We start from the raw sequence: 22,088 nt of genomic DNA on the forward strand, positions 1-22,088 counted from the left end.
CTTCAGAGATCCAAGCTGGTGCTCACAAGTTGTCTGCTGGACTTCATTCCTGTACCTCTCTTGCAATCAGCCAGTCTCAGCATAATACCCATGCATGTAAAAATCAGAACATGAAACTTGTTGTTCGATAGGAAGCATGCACTGCTCTTTAGGGTTAATCCTGGAGAGTTGGGGCACACTTTTTGTGATGGCGTTGAAGTCAAAGGGTGTGTACTGCCACTTCTGCAACCCCTAACATTTTGATGACTCCACGTCCATGGAACTCACCTCCACATTTCACTGATTTAGGCACCATGAGCTTCACAGACAGAAGCAAAAGCCTCAATAGGGATATTACAATTGAGATACAAAGGAATCTCCACTATTGCACAACTTGTTTCCGTCTCACAGCAGAGAAGTGGGTATCATTTCAGCCCACACTTTAAAATATATGCAACTTATGTTCGGTTTCGACCTCTGTGTAAAACTAAAATTGTTCTTCCTGTTGAAACTAGACCTCAAAGCACGAAGAATTCGCAGCCCGGTTTACGGTATCAGTTCAATTCCAGCCTCTTTCCAGGACAAACAAGTAACAGGTTGGAGCTGGGATTCTCCATCCATTTAAAACTTAGGGGCAGATTTATCAATATTTCACATTTCGCAGAAGGACTCGTTGCTGCGCTGCGTGAAGAGGAGAGGGCTAGACTGTGCCATATTTACCAGTATGGTGTATTTCTGACCTCTCTTTGCACTGGTACACTTCTGGCTGCCTATGCCAACGCAGATGCCCCTTGCATCTATGTTCAAGGGTGCCTGCGTTGCACGAAGGATTGTAAGTGTGTATAAATGTGGCGCAGTGGCCAGAGCTGTAAACTCGGGAGCTGGGGATCTGGGTTCAAATCTTGGCGTCGGCGCAACATCCTGTCATTCTGGGGAAATCACTTAATCTCCCTGTACCCATGGACAGCGCCTCGATACCTTCATGGGTGATAAGCCGCGCTATACAAATCTACAAGCGAAACGAAACTAAACAAGCTGTCTTTCATGAGATATCAGCACACAGAAACTGAGCTCGACCACCACCCTCTTCAACCTCACTCTTCTTTAACTTCAGAGACCCAAGCTGGTGCTCACAAGTTGTCAGCTGGACTTCATTCCTGTACCTCTCTTGCAATCAGCCAGTCTCAGCATAATACCCATGCATGTAAAAATCAGAGCATGAAACTTGTTGTTAGATAGAAAGCATGCACTGCTCTTTAGGGTTAATCCTGAAGAGTTGGGGCACACTTTTTGTGATGGCGTTGAAGTCAAAGGGTGTGTGTTGCCACTTCTGTTTTTGTGCAGGAAAAGACACTTTCCTGCACAAAAATAATTTTCTGAGGATTTCTCCTCTTTTTACATGTGATGCAGCACACATTGACAGCACACAGAGAAAGAGGAAAAAATGAGTAGAAATAAAAATATTTCACCTTGTTATGCCTACCCTGGGAAGGTGTAGCATTTTGACACATTCCCAGGTCTACCACCCATGGTAAATCTTGGAATGCGCCAAAATCCCTGGTTGGATGCGTGGGATTGGGACTTGCGCTACCTTGTATTGCTCAAGATTTAACAAGTACCACAGGGCCACACAAGGTGGCCTTGCGGCTTGGTAAATCTGACTTTAGTGTTGCGTTACTGCTAGATTTGGGGGTCTCTAGTTGACATAGGTAGGTACCTGTGACAAATAGGGACCCTTGCGTCTAGTCAGGGTAAGGGGCTACACTCCTAAAATAACCCCTGCTCACCCCCTTGGTAGCTTGGCATGAGCAGGCAGGCTTATCTCAGAGGCAGTGTGTAAAGCATTTGTGAATACACACAGTAATACAGTGACAACACTACAAATGGACACCACACAGGTTGTATTATAAAAATAAGTATTTTTATATAGACTTAACACAAGACCAGACGACAAAAATCCACAATACTGTACTCAAAAATAGTCTCTTAAATGTTATAAAATAGCTCAGTTTTCTCAAGTTGTAAATGCGACACTTTACTCTCTATGTACCTTAGATGTGTAGCGCAAAGAAAACAAAAGGGTTGCAGGGAAGGTGATGCGTCGGTTCCTTACACGCAGGGGAGTGGATGCGTCGGTTGCTTACTGCTGCGCAGGGGAGTTGATGCTCGCTTCCTTACTGTGTGGGGAGTTGATGCGTTGGTTTCTTACTACTCTCCGTAGCGATGCGAAACGCTGGCACCTCGATGCGATACTCTTCTCCGGGGCGATGTGACAAAATGGCGTCATGGTTGCGATGCGACAACGTTGGTGTGATGCGACATGCCCGACGGCCGTGCGGCGACTCGATGATCTTTGGAGCCGCGACAGGCCATGCAACGCGCTTCTCCGGTGATGCGACGATGACCTCTGTGGCAGCACCCGCTTCTCCGGCGATGCGCCGCGCTTCGGCGATGCGATGATGACAGCGGCGGCTTGCTTACTCTGCGATGCGATGACAGCGGCTGCGGCGGCGACATGCTTCTCGTTATTGCGTCGCGTTTCCAGCTCCCAGCGACAAGTAGTCTCTCAGAAGGCCCAGCACAACAGCAGGCACTTCAGTGCCCAGCAAGGGAATTCAGGGGGGAGCTGGTTGGTGAAGTCTTGTATCCCTTGACTTCAGGCAGGAGGCAAGCTCTAGTTCAAGCCCTTGGAGATTCTTCTTCAAGTTGATAGGCAACACACTCAGTCCTTTTCTCCTCTCTTTGGCAATGAAGCAACCACTGCAGGCCAACCCCCAAACACACAGAACAGGAGTAGTCTCCTCCTTCAGCTTCCAGATTATTCTCCTCAGCAAAGGTTCGTCTTGATTCCCAGAAGTGATCTAAAGTTATTGGGTCTGGGCCCAATATTTATATTCCTTTTCCCGTTGTTCTCTGAAGGCAGAGAGGCCTTTGCCTAGTCCAAACCAGTTCTGGTCAGTCCTGGAGCACTTTGTTGACATGTCTACTTCTTTCCTGTTACAGTGCAGGGCAGGGACATCAGACACACCACAGGAGGTGGAACCAGCATTGTGGAGGGAAGGCCCAGCCCTATACAGGTCCCAGGTGCAACTCCTCCCTCCCAACTAGATGCAGATCTCTCTATTCACCACTGGGCTGACCCACCCTGTCTCATGGAACCCCCCAGCCCTGTCACTCAAACTCCAGACAAGGAATACACAACCTAGCAGAGGCAGGTTTGGATGGTTAGACAAGAAAATGCCTACTTTCTAAAAGTGGCATTTTCAAAGACAGAGGGGCCGATTCCGATCCATGTAAAATATTCCCCGTACGTTTCGTATCCAGATTTTTTTACGTACAAATCGTACAAGTCCCGTACAAATTGGCAAGTACGATTCGTATGTAAAAAACTCCATACGAATCGCATTGGGAAAATTCCCCGACACGTCCCCGGGTCGGAAAAAGTGTCCGACACGTCCCCGGACAGTTTTACCTACGAATCGGGAAACCGAAGTCCGAACGCGCAAGTACGATCAGTCCCGTCCGTCCGAACGCGCAAGTACGATCAGTCCCGTCCGTCCGAATGCACAACCGTACGGAGCGAACCTCTATAGCAACCATGTAGACGCCCAAACATGTGCCCGCATACGCACCGAACACCCCCCCAATCCCCCCGAGGATGTACGCGCCGGACCCCCAGCCCCCCGCGGATGTACGACGCGGACCCCCACCCCCATATGTATGGCGCAGAACCCCACCCCCGTATGTACGGGGGTGGGGGTCCGCACCGTACATACGGGGGTGGGGGTCCGCACTGTACATACGGGGGTGGGGGTCCGCACTGTACATACGGGGGTGGGGGTCCGTGCGGTACAGACGCGGGTGGGGGTCTGCACAGTACATACGGGGGTGGGGGTCCGCGCCGTACAGACGCAGGAGAGGGTCCGCACCGTACATACGGGGGTGGGGGTCCGCGCCGTACATACGGGGGTGGGAGTCCGCACCGTACATATGGGGGTGGGGGTCCGCGCCGTACATACGGGGGTGGGGGTCCGCACCGTACATACGGGGGTGGGGTTCCGCGCCGTACAGACGTGGGTGGGGGTCCGCACCGTACATATGGGGGTGGGGGTCCGTGCCGTACAGACGCGGGTGGGGGTCTGCGCCGTACATACGGGGGTGGGGGTCTGTGCCGTACAGACGCGGGTGGGGGTCTGCACCGTACATACGGGGGTGGGGGTCCGCACCGTACATACGGGGGTGGGGGTCCGCACTGTACATACGGGGGTGGGGGTCCGCGCCGTACAGACGCGGGTGGGGGTCTGCACAGTACATACGGGGGTGGGGGTCCGCGCTGTACAGACGCAGGTGAGGGTCCGCACCGTACATACGGGGGTGGGGGTCCGCGCCGTACAGACGCGGGTGGGGGTCCGCGCCGTACATACGGGGGTGGGGGTCCGCACCATACATCCGCGGGGGGCTGGGGGTCCGGCGCGTCCGTCCGCGGGGGGGCTGGGGTCCGGCGCGTACATACGGGGGGCTGGGGGGGTGTTCGGAGTGTACCGGGCCCCCTTTCCTCACGCTTCGCGGCGTACTTGGCTTTTCCGGCACTTTTTGGGTGCCGTAAAAATATTGCCGTCCGGAGTGCTGTCGGTACGAATCGTACTTGCTGGTACGTTGAAGGCTGCCTAACTCCGACCGCATGTCGCGTATGCGCTGTCCCGGATCACATTCGGATGTATTTTTGTGTCGGTCGGTGTTTTGTACGATTCATACGGAAATGGTGTTTCCGTACGAATCGTACTTGCATGTTTGTATGGTGTTTTTCCCGGGTACGAGTTGGACGGAGAAAACGCTCCGTCCGACGATTCGTACCTGGTTTCTCCAGGATCGGAATCGGCCCCAGAATGTTAAAACCAACTTCACTAAAAGATGTATTTTATCATTCTGAATTCAGGCATATGAAACTCGAATTTCTACCATGTTCCCTGAGTCAGTTAGAATTATAAAATGTAATAACCAAACTGCCCATTCGGGCCTATGGAGAACAGGTAGCCTTGCAAAAGTGGAAAACGAAAATGGCTGTAATTCACTATTAGGACATGCCACTCACACCAGGGCATGTCCTACCTTTTACCTACAATGCACCCTGCCCTTAGGCCTACCATAGGGGTGACTAATATGTATAAAAGGAAAGGTTTAGGGACTGGCAAGTGGGTGCACTTGCCCAGTCAGCATGGCAGTACCAGACTGCACACAGGCTCTGCAATGGCAGACCTGAGACACACTTTACAAGCTGCTCCGGTGGGTGGCACAATCAGTGCTGCAAGCCCACCAACAGCATTGGTTACAAGCCCTGGGCACACGCAGTGCACTGTACTAGGGTCTGACAAGTAAACCAATCAAGCCAATCATGGAGTCACTAATCCATACATCAATTTACTATAGGAAGCACTTGCACTGTGGCACTGAACAGCAGTGGCACAGTGCCCAAAGCATCTATAACCATCAAAAACACATGAGGCAACAGCAAAAAAATGGAAGGGAGACCCACACCAATGGTGCCAGGTCTAACAGTTACCTTGTGTGATGCAAAGGCAACGCAACACTTTGATAAATCAGCAATGTCTTGAAATTGTAAGCAAGGAATCTGAAACTTGGAACATGGAACATGGTGTTTTTTAACCAGCAGTGCAGACCGAGATCTCCTTTCCCCCCATTATCTGACTAAGACCTTCACCGATGATGATGCTGAATTAGAAATTACTTTCAAACTCGTGGTTTTGATACAGGGAGCTGTGCCATATTTAAGGTGTTCATCCTAACTCGTCTAAAAACAAAAATCTCCAGGGCCCAAAAGCTTGTTGGTAGCAGGCAGTGCTTTTTTCCTTTTATATTCATTCATAAGGTGCAAGTACACCATTTAAAGGTGTGGCTGCACCCTGCGGAACATCTGAGAAGGAGAGTTCCTGGAAGAAAATATTTTTTTTCCATAAAGACACTGTGTACGTAATAAGCACTACTGTTAGAATCGACTTGCTGTATGAACTACAATTATCTAATTTATTTCGGTTAAAAACATGTAACTTTGCAGCAATAGAAACTTAAAATTACATTGGGACATACACACTAGTATAACAAATTGCAGAATACGCATGGTCAGAATTATAAATTACTATGTGATGTGCTGGATTGAACTGCAACTGTTGTGATTGTTCACTGCGGTCTCTATGCAGAATGGTAAAATTGAATAGAAACATAAGCTTATAACCAAATGTACCTTTTTTGATCCCTACCAGAAAATCACAAAGCGGTTCCTGGCAGCCATAAAAACATTCTGTACAGCATATTCTCTGCCACGACTGTAGAAAAATCTGCAGTAGTAAATTCAACTCAGGGGGTGAGAACTGTCCGTCCCAAGACATACGTTGCAGTCGAAGTTTAAGTATGGGAACACTGATGTCGATTTGTGGGTATTCACAAACTCCGATCCAACCCTTTTCCAGTGGTGGCTGGTTAGCAACGGTGGTGTTCGGCATGGGGGCGGTTTAGAGGAAAAAGAAGACTTATCTTGTTGTCGCCGGTCACCAGCTGCCGCCTCTCCTCCGATGCAGTAACAGAAAGCACCCTAGCTCCCAGAATCACCTAGTCAATCACAGCACTGTGTTACAGCCGTGTTGTGATTGGTCTGAGTGCCGTGGTTTGGCGCGCAGACAAGGACTGGGAGGTTGGGCATGGTCTCCACCCAGGCTGTACAAAACAGCCTGTAGAGAATATGCAAAGTGCACATGACAGTTTGGCTGGCCCTAGATGGCCGGCCGAAGCGTCATGCCCACTTAAGGTGCAGCAGGAACCACTCCTCCTCCCTCTCCCAGGCTGTAACAAGCTTAGCCCTGCTCCGCCCGCCCCATCCAAACCTGGCTGGCTTCTTACTGAAGAAAAAAAAATTATAATAACTTAACATTATTAACGTGTCAATATAATTTTCTTTTGCTTTTCAGTTGCGGTACCCTTTCTGTACAAAACCTATGCTAGACTAATGCACACATCCTAGCGCTATGATGCTAAGGTGTGTTGGGCACATGGCAGCTGAAATCAGCGCCGGCGCAAGGGAAAGGGAAGAAGAGAGCCATATGTCTGGAGATATGGCGCTTCCTTCTTCCTCCCTGTCGTGCAACCCAGCGCATCCCCGCGAGGGCTGCGCTGGGTGATTTTTTTGTGAATAGAGTGTTAATTTTGTAAGTATACTTTGGGTCATGTTCACAATGAGGATGTTGGCATACAAAAATATCTATGCCTATATTTTATTTCATACATATTTTTTACTGCCAACACACACACATACACACCCACCACCCACACAAGGCCCATCTGTGAAAATAAATGTGGCCCAATAAAGCATTCAATTGTGATCGAATGTACAAACACATAAACATTCACAGATTTACTACATCATTATAAAGGTCCAACTCCAATTTATTACCACATTGCAGTAGGTCCATTAATTTAGGATTTATTTTGAATTCACTCTGCCGAGGAAGACATCTGTGACCATGCTCATAATGGCAATTTATTAAGATTTTACTTTGCTAAAAGGCGTCGCCCCAGAGTGCCCTGATTTTGGTAAATATGTTTGTCTATACCATTTGCACAGGAAAAAGAAGAATCGTATAAACAACAGATGTAGATTCTCTGAGATTCTATGCCATTTCTTTTTGCCATTTTTGCGAATAGTCAGTCGCATCTGGGCTCACAGTCATGGCCCCTCCCCAATGATAGTACATAGAATATTAGTTGTGGTGCAACTGTCTATATGCCTGTTGGCAAAGCCTACGGGATTAGCAGTGTCTGACGTGATCCTCAAATGCAGTAGTACTGCGTGCTGTTTTTATTCCACAGGAACATGCACAAATCTTATCGACTAGAAATACAAAGATAATAAAAAAACAAGAAAACAGGAAGAGTGGCTGAGCATATCGCTGTAGGCCTGTTAAATCCCTAAGAGCTTCCCTACAACACCCATAACGGTACCTTCTCCTGGGCACGACTGAAGCGCTTCTGCATGTTCTTTGCAAAGAGCCCAGCTCCACCTGGCTTCCCCTCCGCCATGGCTGCAGTTTGTACTTCTGGTGGACAGTTCAAAAGTGTAGTTTTGTTTTCTTTTAACACACTTCTCTGTGGTTTCCAAAAGTTGAGTCAATTAAGGAAGTGAGACGTGTCAAGTTCCTCCCAGCATGCATTGCATCCGCTTTCACATCTGATTACAGAGGGGTTGGTAGGCTTATTTTTGTTGATTCTTTCCATTCTGCAGTCGCTGCATCTCCCTGCTGTTGTAGTTAAAATAGCAGCTGTTTATGCAACACTCAATCTGCTCCAAGTAGTAATCCTCATGTTTTCGGGTGCATTTCTGTCAGACCTAGTAGGCGCTTTGTGCCCTCTTCCTTTGCACTATCCTTATTCTCAGTTTACCCTCAAATGCCAGAAAGGTTACCACATCCCCCCTTCCAATGGCAGATGCCACAACTATTACCACCACCTTGATTGTGGGCGTGGCGCTGGTTGGTGGCTGTGCTGGTATTCATTGAGAGACCTGTAGTTGGAGGGCTAAGCAGTGGTGCACAACATGCTCAACAGAGTTATCCTTCACTGCAACAAAACATAAAGCATGCCCTTGTCCAATTTCTTGCTCTTCATATGTCATTTACAGCAGGCGCAACTAGAGCCAAATTTCGGGAGGGGGGGGGGGGGGTGCTAAGAAAAAATGTGGGGGGGGGCTGAAACTTTAAGCAATAGGCAGAGTGGAGCTGCAGGGGCTCTTAGGAGGGGTGAAACAACAGCGAGGCCTCATTAACATACAAATGGTCTTTTAAAGACCTGTGAAGTGCTCGGGTGCGGCTGTGTGTGTGCCCGGTAGCTGTCTCACACACGACGGGGGGGGGGGGGGGGGTTGTGGGTGCTGAAGCCCTTTGAGTCCAATGGGTTTTGCGCGCCTGATTTACAGTGACAGTCAGTGGATTGAAGCTGCTAACAATGTAACTACCCGAACATTGGTCCTTCTTCTCTTTCTATTGCCTTTCCCTGCGTACCACACACAGGTGTTCCTGCCGATGGGGGCTTGGGGGCTCACAGAAGAACCATGAATACCAAAGATGGGACCCCAAGTCCTACCATATGTAGTGAGCCATCCGGCCACGTGACGTCATGACCACGCAGCACGCACCCCGAGCGCTGTGCGCAGCCCGAGGGGATAAATAAAGGGCTCGTGGTCGCTTATGGTAAATGTGCGCCACAACCTGCACCACCGTTTTGTGGCTCTAGGAGTAGAGAGGGCGGGCGGGCGGACGGACCGGTGGTATACTCTGGGCCCCGATACTAAAGGGCATCTCCACACCATACTTTCAGAGTAACTGTGCTGACTGGACCGTTTCCTTCCCAGCGTTGCTGGCTTTCCAGAGGCCAAAGGTTCTGACATGACCCCAAACTAAGTGACACCTGGTTTGGTAGTCTCTCTCTGATGCAGACGGGATAACCTCATGGAAACCCTGCAGACATTTGTCAGTCTCTGCGTCATAAATAGAAGCCTTACAGAAGGGAAGATTCTAGCTCTATTCGTCATACCTCCACGTCGTTGTTTGGGATGTGACACACTCCTTGGACAGCGTACCACAGCAGACATCGCACAAATCTCGCATATTTTCATGTGCTCGTGTGCGCCTTACATAATGATTCTGTCAAAGCATAAGACTTTTATTCTGCACCCAAGAATTTAGAGATTGTCACAGAGATTGGTGAGTATATTTTTAGAATGTAGCCTTTATGTAATGGACAATACATTCTGTTATTGTCTTGCGTAGGATGTAAGATAAAAAGATGCAATAAACCTAGACTGACAGGTTTGCATTCCTGAGCGTAATTTATAAGTGGTGGAAGGACAGATATTGAACGAGTTGAAAAAATGCTGTGCATGTTTCTTTCAAAGTCTCAATTGGTAAATGCCTGAAGAAGTGAAATATTCATGTCATGTAGGTTTGCAAATTACTTTGTTAGCCTAATTAAGGTAATAATTCTTCAATTCCTTTACAATGACATTTGTATTTACTTTGGCCAACACTGTACACAGAACCTGACTTCTATCTATCTATCTATCTATCTATCTATCTATCTATCTATCTATCTATCTGTCTGTCTGTCTGTCTGTCTGTCTGTCTGTCTGTCTGTCTGTCTGTCTGTCTGTCTGTCTGTCTGCCTGCCTGCCTGTCTGTCTGTCTGTCTGCCTGCCTGCCTGCCTGCCTGCCTGCCTGCCTGCCTGTCTACCTATTCAATTGAACAAGATTAATTTTTTATCCAAAATCCAGATTTTCAGTTTTAGTAAATATTGTAATTTTATGATCATTTTGTGATCAAACTCTCCTTATCGTTTTCTGTTAATTCATATCTATCCTCGAATAGCAGAATTTTATTTTTAATAAAGGGAGGTATTTTACACTTGCATAACTTAACTTACTTGTTTGCTTCTAAGTACCACCCGCCTTTCCTTTAGGTAAATAACTTTTTGTTTTCATACATTTCATTCATTGCATTCACCAAGGAGACAAAGATCCACTGGAGGCCTAGAGAGGAGTCAAATTAATTTCAGTCAGAAAGAAAAGCTGACAAATGGATATGCGGTGTTACAGTTCCTGGCAGCGACAGGTGAGGCCAGGGTCAAGGAGAGCTTTACCTGGTCGCTGGCATAGATGACCTGCACAGGCAGCAATGCCCTGATGGACATTGACCATGCACCAGGTCCTTGTAACCCCTCACTGGTTGCGGCGAAAACAACAGTATCCTGAATACTGACAAATCTTTGGGCTTATGTGATTTGGGCAGCTTGCAAAGGGCCTGAAAGGGGCAAAGTTGCCCCTGCATGCTTTGGGGACAGTGAAAGATTACAAAATAGTGTTCCACCACGAGTGGCTGCCATCCCAATTCTTTTCTCAGACAAGCCCAGAATCCTGTTGTTTGAGGTGATATCTAAAATATTTGTCAAAAGACATCATTTCATTGGTAGGCCTGGACTAACCCAGGGTTGCTAGCAGAAATCAAGGTGGGCAAAAAGAGGTCACTTTGAAAAATATAAATTACTTGATGAGGCATTACTTTTTCAAAGTGCGGGTTGTACGCCTTTGAACAGCACAAAGCGGAAAATTAAGGTGCACTGGAGGTTCACATGCCTTCCTATTCAACTTTGGCTAGTCCGATGATCCTAAGACTGGTGCCGCTTGTTTGAGGGAGTGAGTGCTTTGAGGATCTCTTCGGACCGCATTTTACATACAGCTGACTGCTAGAAGTGCTCTGTTTCTTTGTAGGCATATACATCTTCCAATAATAAACACACTAGCTATGTACATTGTACACTAATGAAATATACATTTCACTAGTTATGACAGTATATATGTTATTTATCTCCAGGAGCAACTGATATTAGCTGTACTGGGTTATGCTAGATTTTATATCTTATAGATATCTTAAAGGGTTTTTATCTGGTCATAAATTATTTTATTTTAAAGGTGGAGTTAATGTATTAATAATTGTTTGAAATGAAATGTTATGTACTTTTATGCATTTTTAATGCAAAATAAAGTTTTTGATTGATTGAAACACAATAGCATCAGGTCACATTATGTGAGGTTTTGTGATGCCCCACTTCTGTCGGAGGAGTTTACTGTAGGACCCCCTGTGCCCCCACAGGCGGTCGCTCCCTCCACGCTGCTCTGGCCGCTCGCCTGCCTGCTGCCTTACCTGCTGCCTTACCTGCTTCTTGACCGCGTCCTGACCGCTGCAGATCACCGCTCACCTCTTCTCCGCCGCTGCCCTCCGCATCTTCCTCAGGTCCGCCTTCCGCCCGCAGCCTGCCGCCTCTGCCCCCGCTCCTCACCTGTTCACCGGCCCCGCTGCACCGGTCACCTCCGTACTTTCCCGCCGCCGCTGCCCCGTAGCCCCGCCTCCCCTCCTCACCCATAAGTCCTCCCGCCTCCCGGCTGACCCTCCCTCCCGGCTCCTACTTATGACGCCCCCTGAGCGACTGCGCAGCGGACGCGCGCAGCGGACGCGCGCAGCGGGAGCGCCGATTGAGCGCCGAAGGTGCGCCAAAGGTAAGCCCGTCTGCGCCCCTCCGCGCCTGGACCGTGCCCAGCGCCAGACCCCCTGGCCCCCGCGCCAGTCAGCCCCCCCGCAGGACCTACGATGCCGCCACGATCATCACACTCAACACCGCCCGAGCCCCCGGGTGCTACCAAGCATCCCCGCGACGCACCCATAGACCCTTCGCCTGCCGATCCTGCAACTTCTCCTGCCTCCGAACTGGCTCCGCGCCCACTAAGACGGACAACACCAACCACCTCAAGTGCATCCTGCTCAACACCCGCTCCGTCCACCGACACGCCGTGGAACTCTGGAACCTCCTCGACACCGCATCTCCTGACGTTGCCTTCCTCACGGAAACCTGGATGAACGCCTCCTCAGCACCCGACATCGCCATAGCCATCCCAGACGGCTACAAGATCATCAGGAAGGATCGCGTCAACCAGACCGGAGGGGGCATCGCCATCGTTCACAAAAGCACCATCCGCATCTCGACTGACTCCATCGACACATTCAACGCCGCCGAACACCTGCACTTCCAGATTCACACCGACCCCAAGACTACCCTCAGAGGCACCCTCATCTACAGACCCCCTGGACCACGCACACAGTTCTGCGAAGACATCACAGACTTCATCAGCCCTCACGCCCTCCCCTCCGCCGACTACATCCTACTCGGGGACCTCAACTTCCACCTGGAGAACAACAATGACCACAACACCACCGCCCTGCTGGACAACCTCGGACTCCAGCAACTGGTCAACACCCCCACCCACTACGCCGGCCACACGCTCGACCCCCTCTTCACATCCAGCAAGCACGTCACCTTCAGCCACTCCACCGGACTTCACTGGACTGACCACAGCTGCGTCCACTTCAGCTTCAAAAAGAACACGATCCTCCACCCCCCGAAGCAGGTTCCCCACAGAAACTGGAGCAAGATCACCGTCGACCAGCTCACCACCTCCCTCAGCCAGAACCCACCAGTCAGGACAACGGACCCTAACACAGCTGCCCTCAACCTCACGCAGTGGCTGACCTCCTGTGCCGACGACCTCGCCCCAATGAAGAACCCACTCACCAGACCCAGAAGCAAGAAGGCCCCCTGGTTCACCGACGAACTCAAGGACTCCAAGAAGGCCTGCCGCACCCTCGAGAAGGCCTGGCTCCTCGACAAGACCGCCGACAACATGACTGCCCTCAAACTGGCCACCCGCAAACACCACCAGCTCATCCGCACCACCAAGAAGAAATCCCTGAAGGAACGACTGGACAAGAACACCCATGACAGCAAGGAGCTCTTCAACATCGTCAAGGAGTTCTCCAGCCCCAGCATCGGCTACAACGACATCACTCCCACGCAGGACCTCTGCGACTCCCTCGCCTCGTACTTCCACCGCAAGATCGCCGACATCCACAACAGCTTCGGCGTTCCACCCCCGCACCCATCGGTCGAACCTACACACCCCGCCGCCACTCTCCAGACATGGACCGAGGTGACCCCCGAAGACACGACACGCATGATGAACACCATCCACTCCGGATCTCCGACCGACCCGTGCCCCCACCATGTCTTCAACAAGGCCGCCTCTACCATCGCACCCCACCTCCGAGACATCATCAACACCTCCTTCGACACAGCCACCTTCCCGGAGAGCTGGAAGCACGCCGAGCTCAGCGCACTACTGAAGAAACCTACAGCTGACCCGACCGACCTCAAGAACTTCCGCCCCATCTCGCTCCTTCCCTTCCCTGTCAAGGTCATCGAGAAGATCGTCAACAAGCAACTGGCCGCCTTCCTCGAGACGAACGGATCCCTCGACCCTTCACAGTCCGGATTCAGAGCCAACCACAGCACCGAGACCGCCCTCATCGCAGCCATCGACAACGGCGAAACAGCGGCACTCATTCTCCTAGACCTCTCCGCAGCATTTGACACTGTCTGCCACCGCACCCTAGCCCAACGCCTCAACAACACAGGCATCCAAGGGAAGGCCCTGGAATGGATCATCTCCTACCTCTCCGGCAGAACACAGAGAGTACGCCTCCCTCCGTTCCGCTCTGAGGCCACCGAAGTCATCTGCGGCGTCCCGCAAGGATCATCTCTCAGCCCCACTCTCTTCAACATCTACATGAAACCCCTCGCTGCCATCGCACGCCAACACAACCTCAACATCATTTCCTACGCCGATGACACCCAGCTGATCCTCTCCCTCACCAGAGACCCCGACACCGCCAAAGCCAGCCTACACGAAGGGATGAAAGACGTCGCCGAATGAATGAACATCAGCCGCCTGAAGTTGAACACGGACAAGACAGAAGTCCTCATCCTGGGACCGTCGCCCTCCGCATGGGACGACTCCTGGTGGCCCCCGGCACTAGGCACCGCACCCAAACCAACGGACCACGCACGCAACTTGGGCGTCATCCTGGACTCCTCCCTATCGATGACCAGACAAGTCAACGCCGTCTCCTCAGCTTGCTTCCACAACCTTCGCATGCTCCGCAAGATCTTCCGATGGATCCCGACCGAGACCAGGTAGACGGTCACCCAGGCCCTCGTCACCAGCAGACTTGACTACGGAAACACCCTCTACGCCGGTACAACAGCCAAGCTTCAGAAAAGACTTCAACGTATCCAGAACGCCTCCGCCCGTCTCATCCTGGACGTCCCCCGACGCAGCCACATCTCGAGCCACCTAAGAGACCTGCACTGGCTCCCTGTCAACAAGAGGATCACGTTCAGACTCCTCACCCACGCACACAAATCCCTCCACGACCTGGGCCCAAGATACCTCAACGACCGACTGACCTTCTACACGCCCACCCGCCAGCTACGATCCGCGAACCTCGCTCTCGCCGTCGTCCCCCGCATCCAGAGGACCACCGCCGGGGGAAGATCCTTCTCCTACCTGGCGGCTAAGACATGGAACTCCCTGCCCGTCCACCTGCGACTGACCCAGGACCACCTCGCCTTCAGGAGACAGCTCAAGACCTGGCTGTTCGAGCAGTAGCAGCCCCCCTCCCCCAAGCGCCTTGAGACCCTTCCGGGTGAGTAGTGCGCGATATACATTTCATGATTGATGATTGATTGATAGGATGTTGGGGACACAGAGCAATGTGTATGGCTGTTTCATTACCTTCTGTTACCAGCATGGTGCTAAGACCTCTCAATTGGTCCTTGTACGCTCCTGCTTGTGCGTTTGGCGCTTCCAGGTGCTTACTGTCTTGGCACCTGGAGCAGCATGGCAGCTTATGCATCAACACATTGGTTCTGTAGTGGCCGGACCCACCATTCTTTTTTTTGGTGGCCTCTTGGATTCAGGATTATGGCCAGAATAATTTAACAAACAAAAATTATGGTTCTCAATTAAAGATGGCACCGGCTTCGTCGTGGTTCATGACAACCTCCTCTTTTGGGTCAACAGTGACAAGGGATACAATAAGAGGGACAGAAGAGAACGGCTGTTTGCCTGCAGCAGTGCATGTCGGTGTAGTCTCTTTGCTTATGTATAGTTGCACCCAGTTTCCCTACATTGCACCTTTTGATTTATTTCCCTTTGGGATGTTTTTCTTCTCTTAGTTGTTCTTGTGTGTTTCTTAATACAGTTGTGTTTCCTCCTTGCAAAACATCCTTACCAAACCTTCTTGCAGTTTCATGGAGGCCAGATATCATACTGAAGACGAGAAATGTTGGGAGAGAAGGAGAGAGGAGCCTGCATTAAAAAAACTTGCCAAGTGAAAGCTAATCCAGTAGAATGAATAATGTTTCAGAGGTCTGGTAAAACAAGGTTAGGTGGCCCTCTGACAAAGTCACTCATAGACATTGCTAGGAGCAAATGTCCCTGCCTTCTGGACCACTGCTTGAAAGCTGGGAATCAAAAGGAAGACTGAGCTTCATGCAATTTGAAGCTCCAAGCAGTTGGCCGTTGTAGTCAGATGTCTGTTATTATGGACGGACACAGGCGTTTGTTAGAATGGAAGGATAGTTAGGCCCCTCAAAGTGAACATGCTCACATTAGGCACATTGTAGCCCTGTCTATGGGTTCCCAACTTCAAACAGATTTGAAGCATTGGAGGGTGTGGATTGACTTCATAAAAAGGGGGCGCTAGAGAGTACTAGACCTGACTTGTGGCCGTTCGTTCAAAATTTAGAAAGTGGGAATGGGGAAGGGGACACTTTCAATTATCTTTTAGATATCACAATGGATGTTATGAACTGGCCACACATACCCTGTGTGAGCATTGTGAGGCGTGTCCCTTAGATTGATGGGTCAAATATTGTGGGAGGGCTGAGCCTGTTTGACTTCGGCAATGTTCTTCCAGCCTCTATGGCTCTGGAAGCGTTAGTCTTAGGAGGGTTAGGAGGCGGAAGTTCAGATCCCTGCTTAGGGGATCAAATGGAAGGGTGTGAACCCGAGATAGTACCATTATCCAACATACCCACAGCACAGGTAGTCAACACTCTAGAGATCCAAGAAAGAAGCCCTAGTGAATTAAACTCCTTATAAACAATGAATAGCAAATCTGTAAATATGGTCTCTTGGAATTTAGCTTGGTTAAAAAGTAAACTCCTGGACCCTGAAAGGCATGAATATATAGAAGACTTACAACTTTGCCTTTTTCAACAGACATGGCAATAGATGCCCCATATAAGCTTGAATATATGACCTATTGTGTTGAAGCTATTCCCTCATCAAGTGGTAGACCTTTGAGAGTATTGGTTATATGGATTCAAATCACCGTGGATGTTGAAATAAGAGTTCATAAAATAGATTCACCTGATATACTTGGAGGGAGCCAAAGTTTGAAGAACGGTAAACCTTTGCATCTGTTTGATGTTTATATTAGCCCAAGAAGAAATAATTGGGAGGCACACGTTGTGGAAATATTGGGCAACGCCCTAGGATGTATAGCTCTAAACGATATAGTTATATTGGGTGGTGATTTTAACTGTACATATGATCCTGTTATTGGATTGGAACTAGACATGGAGGAGGAAGACTTAGCCATTTGGGTCCCACAATTAGTAGCAGGTCCATCTGTCCTGTGTTCTAAAACAGCTTTGCAATTGTGACATCTTAAGTTAGAACATGGAATAAGTGCATGTAATGGCCGAATAATGCCCGAAATTATAGATGGGTCATCATTATATACCTTTAAAAGAGAAAACACCCAGACTAAGATAGATTACATTTGACATAGTACAGAAGAATGGCATAGAATTACTGCCTTTAAAATTGATGATAAGGAATATAGCGATCCTCTTCCCTTGTGCTTAGAAATGTCAGGGGGTTTCACTGAAACACAACTAGAGATCAATAAGGACCTGCAACTGCAACCGTCCCTAGGAAATAACCAAAGGTCTATTAGGTGGCCCCATATTGTGAATAATGCTGAGACAATGACAGAAATATATAATCCGAAGATTGGCTCTCATGTAGAATGTGTCCAATCTTCAACATCATTTATGACTATCCATCGATCTTTTCTGACTGCCCTAAGACCAGCACTGACAAAAGCTATCAAATGTAAAGAAATTACATTGAAAGAGTTAGCCTTGGTACAGTATGCAATGTAAAGAGGCCAAGATAATCCTACTAGATTGCTTTAAAAGGGGAAATGTACAGTTAATAAGGGAGGCAAGGACTAATTACAAAAAAGTATTAAACTATACACAGAGAGAATGGGACGAGGGCAACTGGAATCATCTACTCTATGCTACTAAAACAAAAGATTTGTTTATTTTCTGGAAATAATTGAGCATGGTAGTAAAGGCTCAATCTCCCATGCAGAATATTATTTGGATCTTGCCACCTGCACCTAACATTTTGCCAACCTCTACACAGAGGCCCAGGGGATCTCCAATGACCAGTCTGGGTCATTGACCAATTGTGGTTTTTTAAAAAAAACATATTTTATTCAATTTTCAATTTACAACCCAGCAATACGACATGTGATAGATACACAACATCATAGTACAGCGCAATCCCCGTACAGTATACTGCCATTATCATGTACAGTGCGGTTATGACATATAAATACAACTATCCCAACCCTCCCTCCCCCAACTTCGTCTGGCACCAACCACTCATAGCGCATATGGCAAGGTGTGCTCCTGTCTACACCCGACTGCACAGAAACATTTAAAGTGTATGTATATACGCTCCCTATGGCACAAGATCCCCCCAAAAACAATGGAATACATTAATCATGGAACCTGAAGGACTGGGGCTAGGCGATACAACAATTATTAAGTCCGGGCTACCGGCATAGGTGGCGGGGTCAAGGCCCTGAACGCTTCCCGAATGCTGTCCCAATCTAAAGAGATGACTTTTTTGCGCAAACCTCGATTGACCAATTGTGTTAACAATTTCTCAGCCTATAGGATCCACTTCACATTAGAGGAAACTATAAAGTCAATTAACACTATTAAATTGGGTAAGGCTCCAGGGCTAGATAAAATTCCAGGAGATTTGCTTAGGCATGATTTAGAAGTATGGGGTCCCTATGTTAACTTAATTAGCAATGCAGTAGCTTCAGGTGCACCGGTCCCTCCCCCCACCCCCACTGGGAAGGGTGCTGAAATAGTACCGGTATTCCAAAAAGGGAGTAAACGCCATCCTGGGAACTACAGGACAATAAGTCCTTTAGACACAATGCAGAAAGTTTATGCCAGGCAATTTCTGGATACATTGAATAATTGGATCTGTGGAAATATTATGCTGACAGTTTTCCAGGCAGGGTTTAAATCTCGAACTAGCACAATTGATCAGGTATTTGAGCTAATGTGCTTTGTAAGGAAATATGTTAAAATAAGAGATGCCCATATTTATATTGCATTGGTAGACTTAAGGGAAGCATTTGGTCTTGTCCCAAGGGGGCTGCTCTGGGCACAGATGACAAACACATGGAGTCCCAGACGAGATCCTGACTCAGATAGTTAGGTTACACCAGATGAAATACGCTAGGGTCCATTGGCGGGTGAATGGTGAACTAACTGAACCAATCCCAATTAATAGAGGAGTGAGACAGGGGTGCGTGCTCGCACCTACCTTGTTCTCACTCTTCATTAATAATATTGTTGACCATCTCAACATGTGAAGTCATGACTCCCCGAATCTCTGCGGGTCTCCGCTTCCACCACTACGTTTTGCTGATGATACTATTCTGGTCTCCCAGACACAGAGGGATCTCCAAAATCATTTAGATAGTTTCAATGAATACTACACTGGAAAGGGATTGGAAATAAACTTTAGCAAGATGAAATGCATGTCCTTAAACCCTCATAGGTCCTTCAAGAAAAACATGTTGGTAAGGAAAATCTTAAAATGATCTTACATTTTTATTATCTGGGTATTAATATAGACTCTAGGGTGTCGTGGAACCCCCAAATAAATCCTGCAAGAATGATTCTTACAAGATGCAAGAGCGGTCTGCAGTAAATATCATAGGTCTACAATAAAGGCTGTTACTCCGGCTCTAGAGATCTACAAGTCCAAAGCTAAGGCCACAGCATTGTATGGGGCTGAACTGTGGGGCATAGAAAATTAGAGGTAGCTTTCCATTGAGCAAAATATATTCATGAGGGACCTATTAGGCCTACCAGCCGCTACACCATTAACATCCATTTTCCAGGACCTTAACGTAAAAAGGATAGATTATTTTGCAAACTTGAGACCTCTGCTCTTCTGGGTGAGGTTGTGGACGATACAGGAGTTGGAACACTATAGAGGAGACCTTAGAGAAATAATAGCCTTAGATGAACTGCTAACTCTTCCCTGGCTGCGTTATGTGAAAGCATGGTTCGTTAACCTTGGTTTAAATAATTATTGGAACGAGCCACAAACACTGTCCGAGAACTCCAAGAAACAATTGAAGCAGATATATTGGAGTACCAGCTGAACATACCTCATTGTAACCCAAGATTAGGCAGATTAACCACATAATTTTTGGAAGTTAAGCCTTATCCAGCGTTCTCGTTCTAGCCGTTGTTGGATGTGGTTTATCCTCCCCTGCAAAAACAGTATATTTGATGTTTCGTTATGGTATCCTTCAAAATAAAGCCTATACAGTAAATTGGAATATGGATAATGGGCTAAACGCTGAATCCCTCTGCTCTTAATGCCCTTCAGCAAATGTAAAAAGTATTGCACATATTTTGGTTTTTTGCACATTCTATGACAAGATTAGGAAAAAGTGGATTTGCCCCTCTGTCAGAAGTTGGGATATAGAAAGCACCAGGAAGCTCTGAGAGTTTTGAGGTAGAAAACGCTGCATTTTGTTGTTTTTAGCTGTAGCAGGTATTTATTAGCCGTTACAATTGCACGGAAAAAAATAGGTCTAAACTTTTAACACTTTTTTCTCTTTTTAAATAATGTAGTAATTGCTTATCTGAATCAGTTTTTATTTTCTCAAATGGAGAACTGTATTTTAATGTAACTTTTATGGTTAATAACCAAAATAAAGTTTGAAAAAGAAAGGACATGCTCCCTTCACGAAGAATGAACCAGCTACCAGTTTTATTCACTTGGGGGTCATATGTAGAGCTCTGGGCCTAAATATATTCCAGTAGTAGAGGCTGGCTGGAAGCCATATCCTTGGTCCCTGCATTCTAAATGAATCTAAAGATGTGGTGAGATAGGGGCATTAAGGGTGATAAGAATTGATCCAATATGGAGATCCCAAGTTTTCAGACCATTGCTCTGGAGCTATCACTGTTGTCATTGTGGTTCCCTTGTTCCCATGTACTTGTACTGTTTGTTTTGCATTTAAATAGTGTTTCGTAGGAGGAGCCTAGCGCGCAACCAAGATGGCCGCGTAGGTGCGAGGCTCCCGAGGACCTCCGCAACCTCCTACGATTATCCTGAAATTATCCTGCCCTGGATGAGGGGACTATGTTGGTGAACCTGAGCTGGGGTGGCACCCGTTTCCCGCTTCCGAATCGGACCTCGGACACCGGAGTGAGCACCGATTGAGGTTTGCGGCCTTCCCCTCGCCGGACCCCGGATTTGCGCTGTGGGGTGATCCAGTGACATAGCGAACAACAGCGGCAGGCAGGGCCTGGCGGCTCGCGTACCCCGCACTTTCGCTTTCGCTTTCACACCCCCTTGCCGTCTCTGCGAGGTTGGGTCGCGGAGCCCTTGGTGTTGGTGTGGCCTTGCTGGGAGACCCTGCCTGCCTGCAGGCTGTGATCCACCCCGCTGCTCTGAGGTGGCCCCCCCCGGAGCTCGTGGCCCTGCTTTCCTGCCCTACACGACGTGGCTGGTGCAACTGGTAGACTGGTGGCCATGGCCACGAAACAAGATGGAGACCGGGCAAAGACCAAATCGACCCGGCGTGGCGCAGTCCATCAGGCCAACAGTATGGACCGCTATACCCTCCAGAAGGGATCTCCCGATGGACCGCGCAAGTCCCCTGAGAGCCCTCCTGATGCCCCAGACCTGCCCGCAGATCTGACTCTGCGAGATGTCATGGGTGCCATTGCCGAGATGAAGGCCTCGGTGGGCCAGCGGTTCGATACACTGGCGCAGAAGATCGACTCGGTCCTCGTGGATGTTGGCCTGGTGAGGGCCGATCTTTCCAAAACCAACGACCGAGTAGATTCTTTGGCCCACACCGCATCGGGCCTAACGACAGATGTGGCGGCCTTACAAACAGAGGTGCGCCGGCTTAGTCAGGCGAGTGCGCTTATGGATCGACGCCTGGAGGACTCCGAGAGTCGGGCACGGAGGAACAACATCCGCATCATCGGGGTGCCCGAGGGACGCGAGGAGGCGGCGGCGGATCTCTTTGTGGAGGACCTGATTGCTACCCATCTCCAGCCACGGGGCTGAGTAAACTCTTCGCTGTGGAGAGGGCCCACAGGGTTCCCGGGGGAAGGCCGAAGGTCGGAGCCCCTCCGAGACCTCTCATTGCCCGGATTTTCAATTTTCGGGACAGAGACGCTATCCTGCAAACCTCCAGACTGCATGGACCGGTCAAGTTTGACAATATGGAGGTAAATT

General features: G+C 48.9%; 1 protein-coding gene across 2 annotated transcripts in view; it reads right to left on the minus strand.

Annotated features, from left to right (window-relative positions):
- The window catches only part of BIN2 (bridging integrator 2), a 210,956-nt gene extending 202,818 nt beyond the window's left edge, over positions 1–8,138 (minus strand). Inside the window, exon 1 of one of the 2 annotated variants that reach the window (XM_085654491.1) lies at positions 7,990–8,138. In XM_085654491.1, coding sequence (XP_085510617.1) covers positions 7,990–8,067 — 78 coding nt within the window. In that variant the 5' untranslated portion in view covers positions 8,068–8,138. The remainder of the gene's footprint in view (positions 1–7,989) is intronic. The other variant, XM_085654492.1, reaches the window with a different exon arrangement.
- Between the last annotated feature and the right edge of the window lie 13,950 nt (positions 8,139–22,088).

Source organism: Triturus cristatus, chromosome 4_1 (genome assembly GCF_964204655.1).
Source record: "Triturus cristatus chromosome 4_1, aTriCri1.1, whole genome shotgun sequence".
NCBI lineage: Eukaryota > Metazoa > Chordata > Amphibia > Caudata > Salamandridae > Triturus > Triturus cristatus.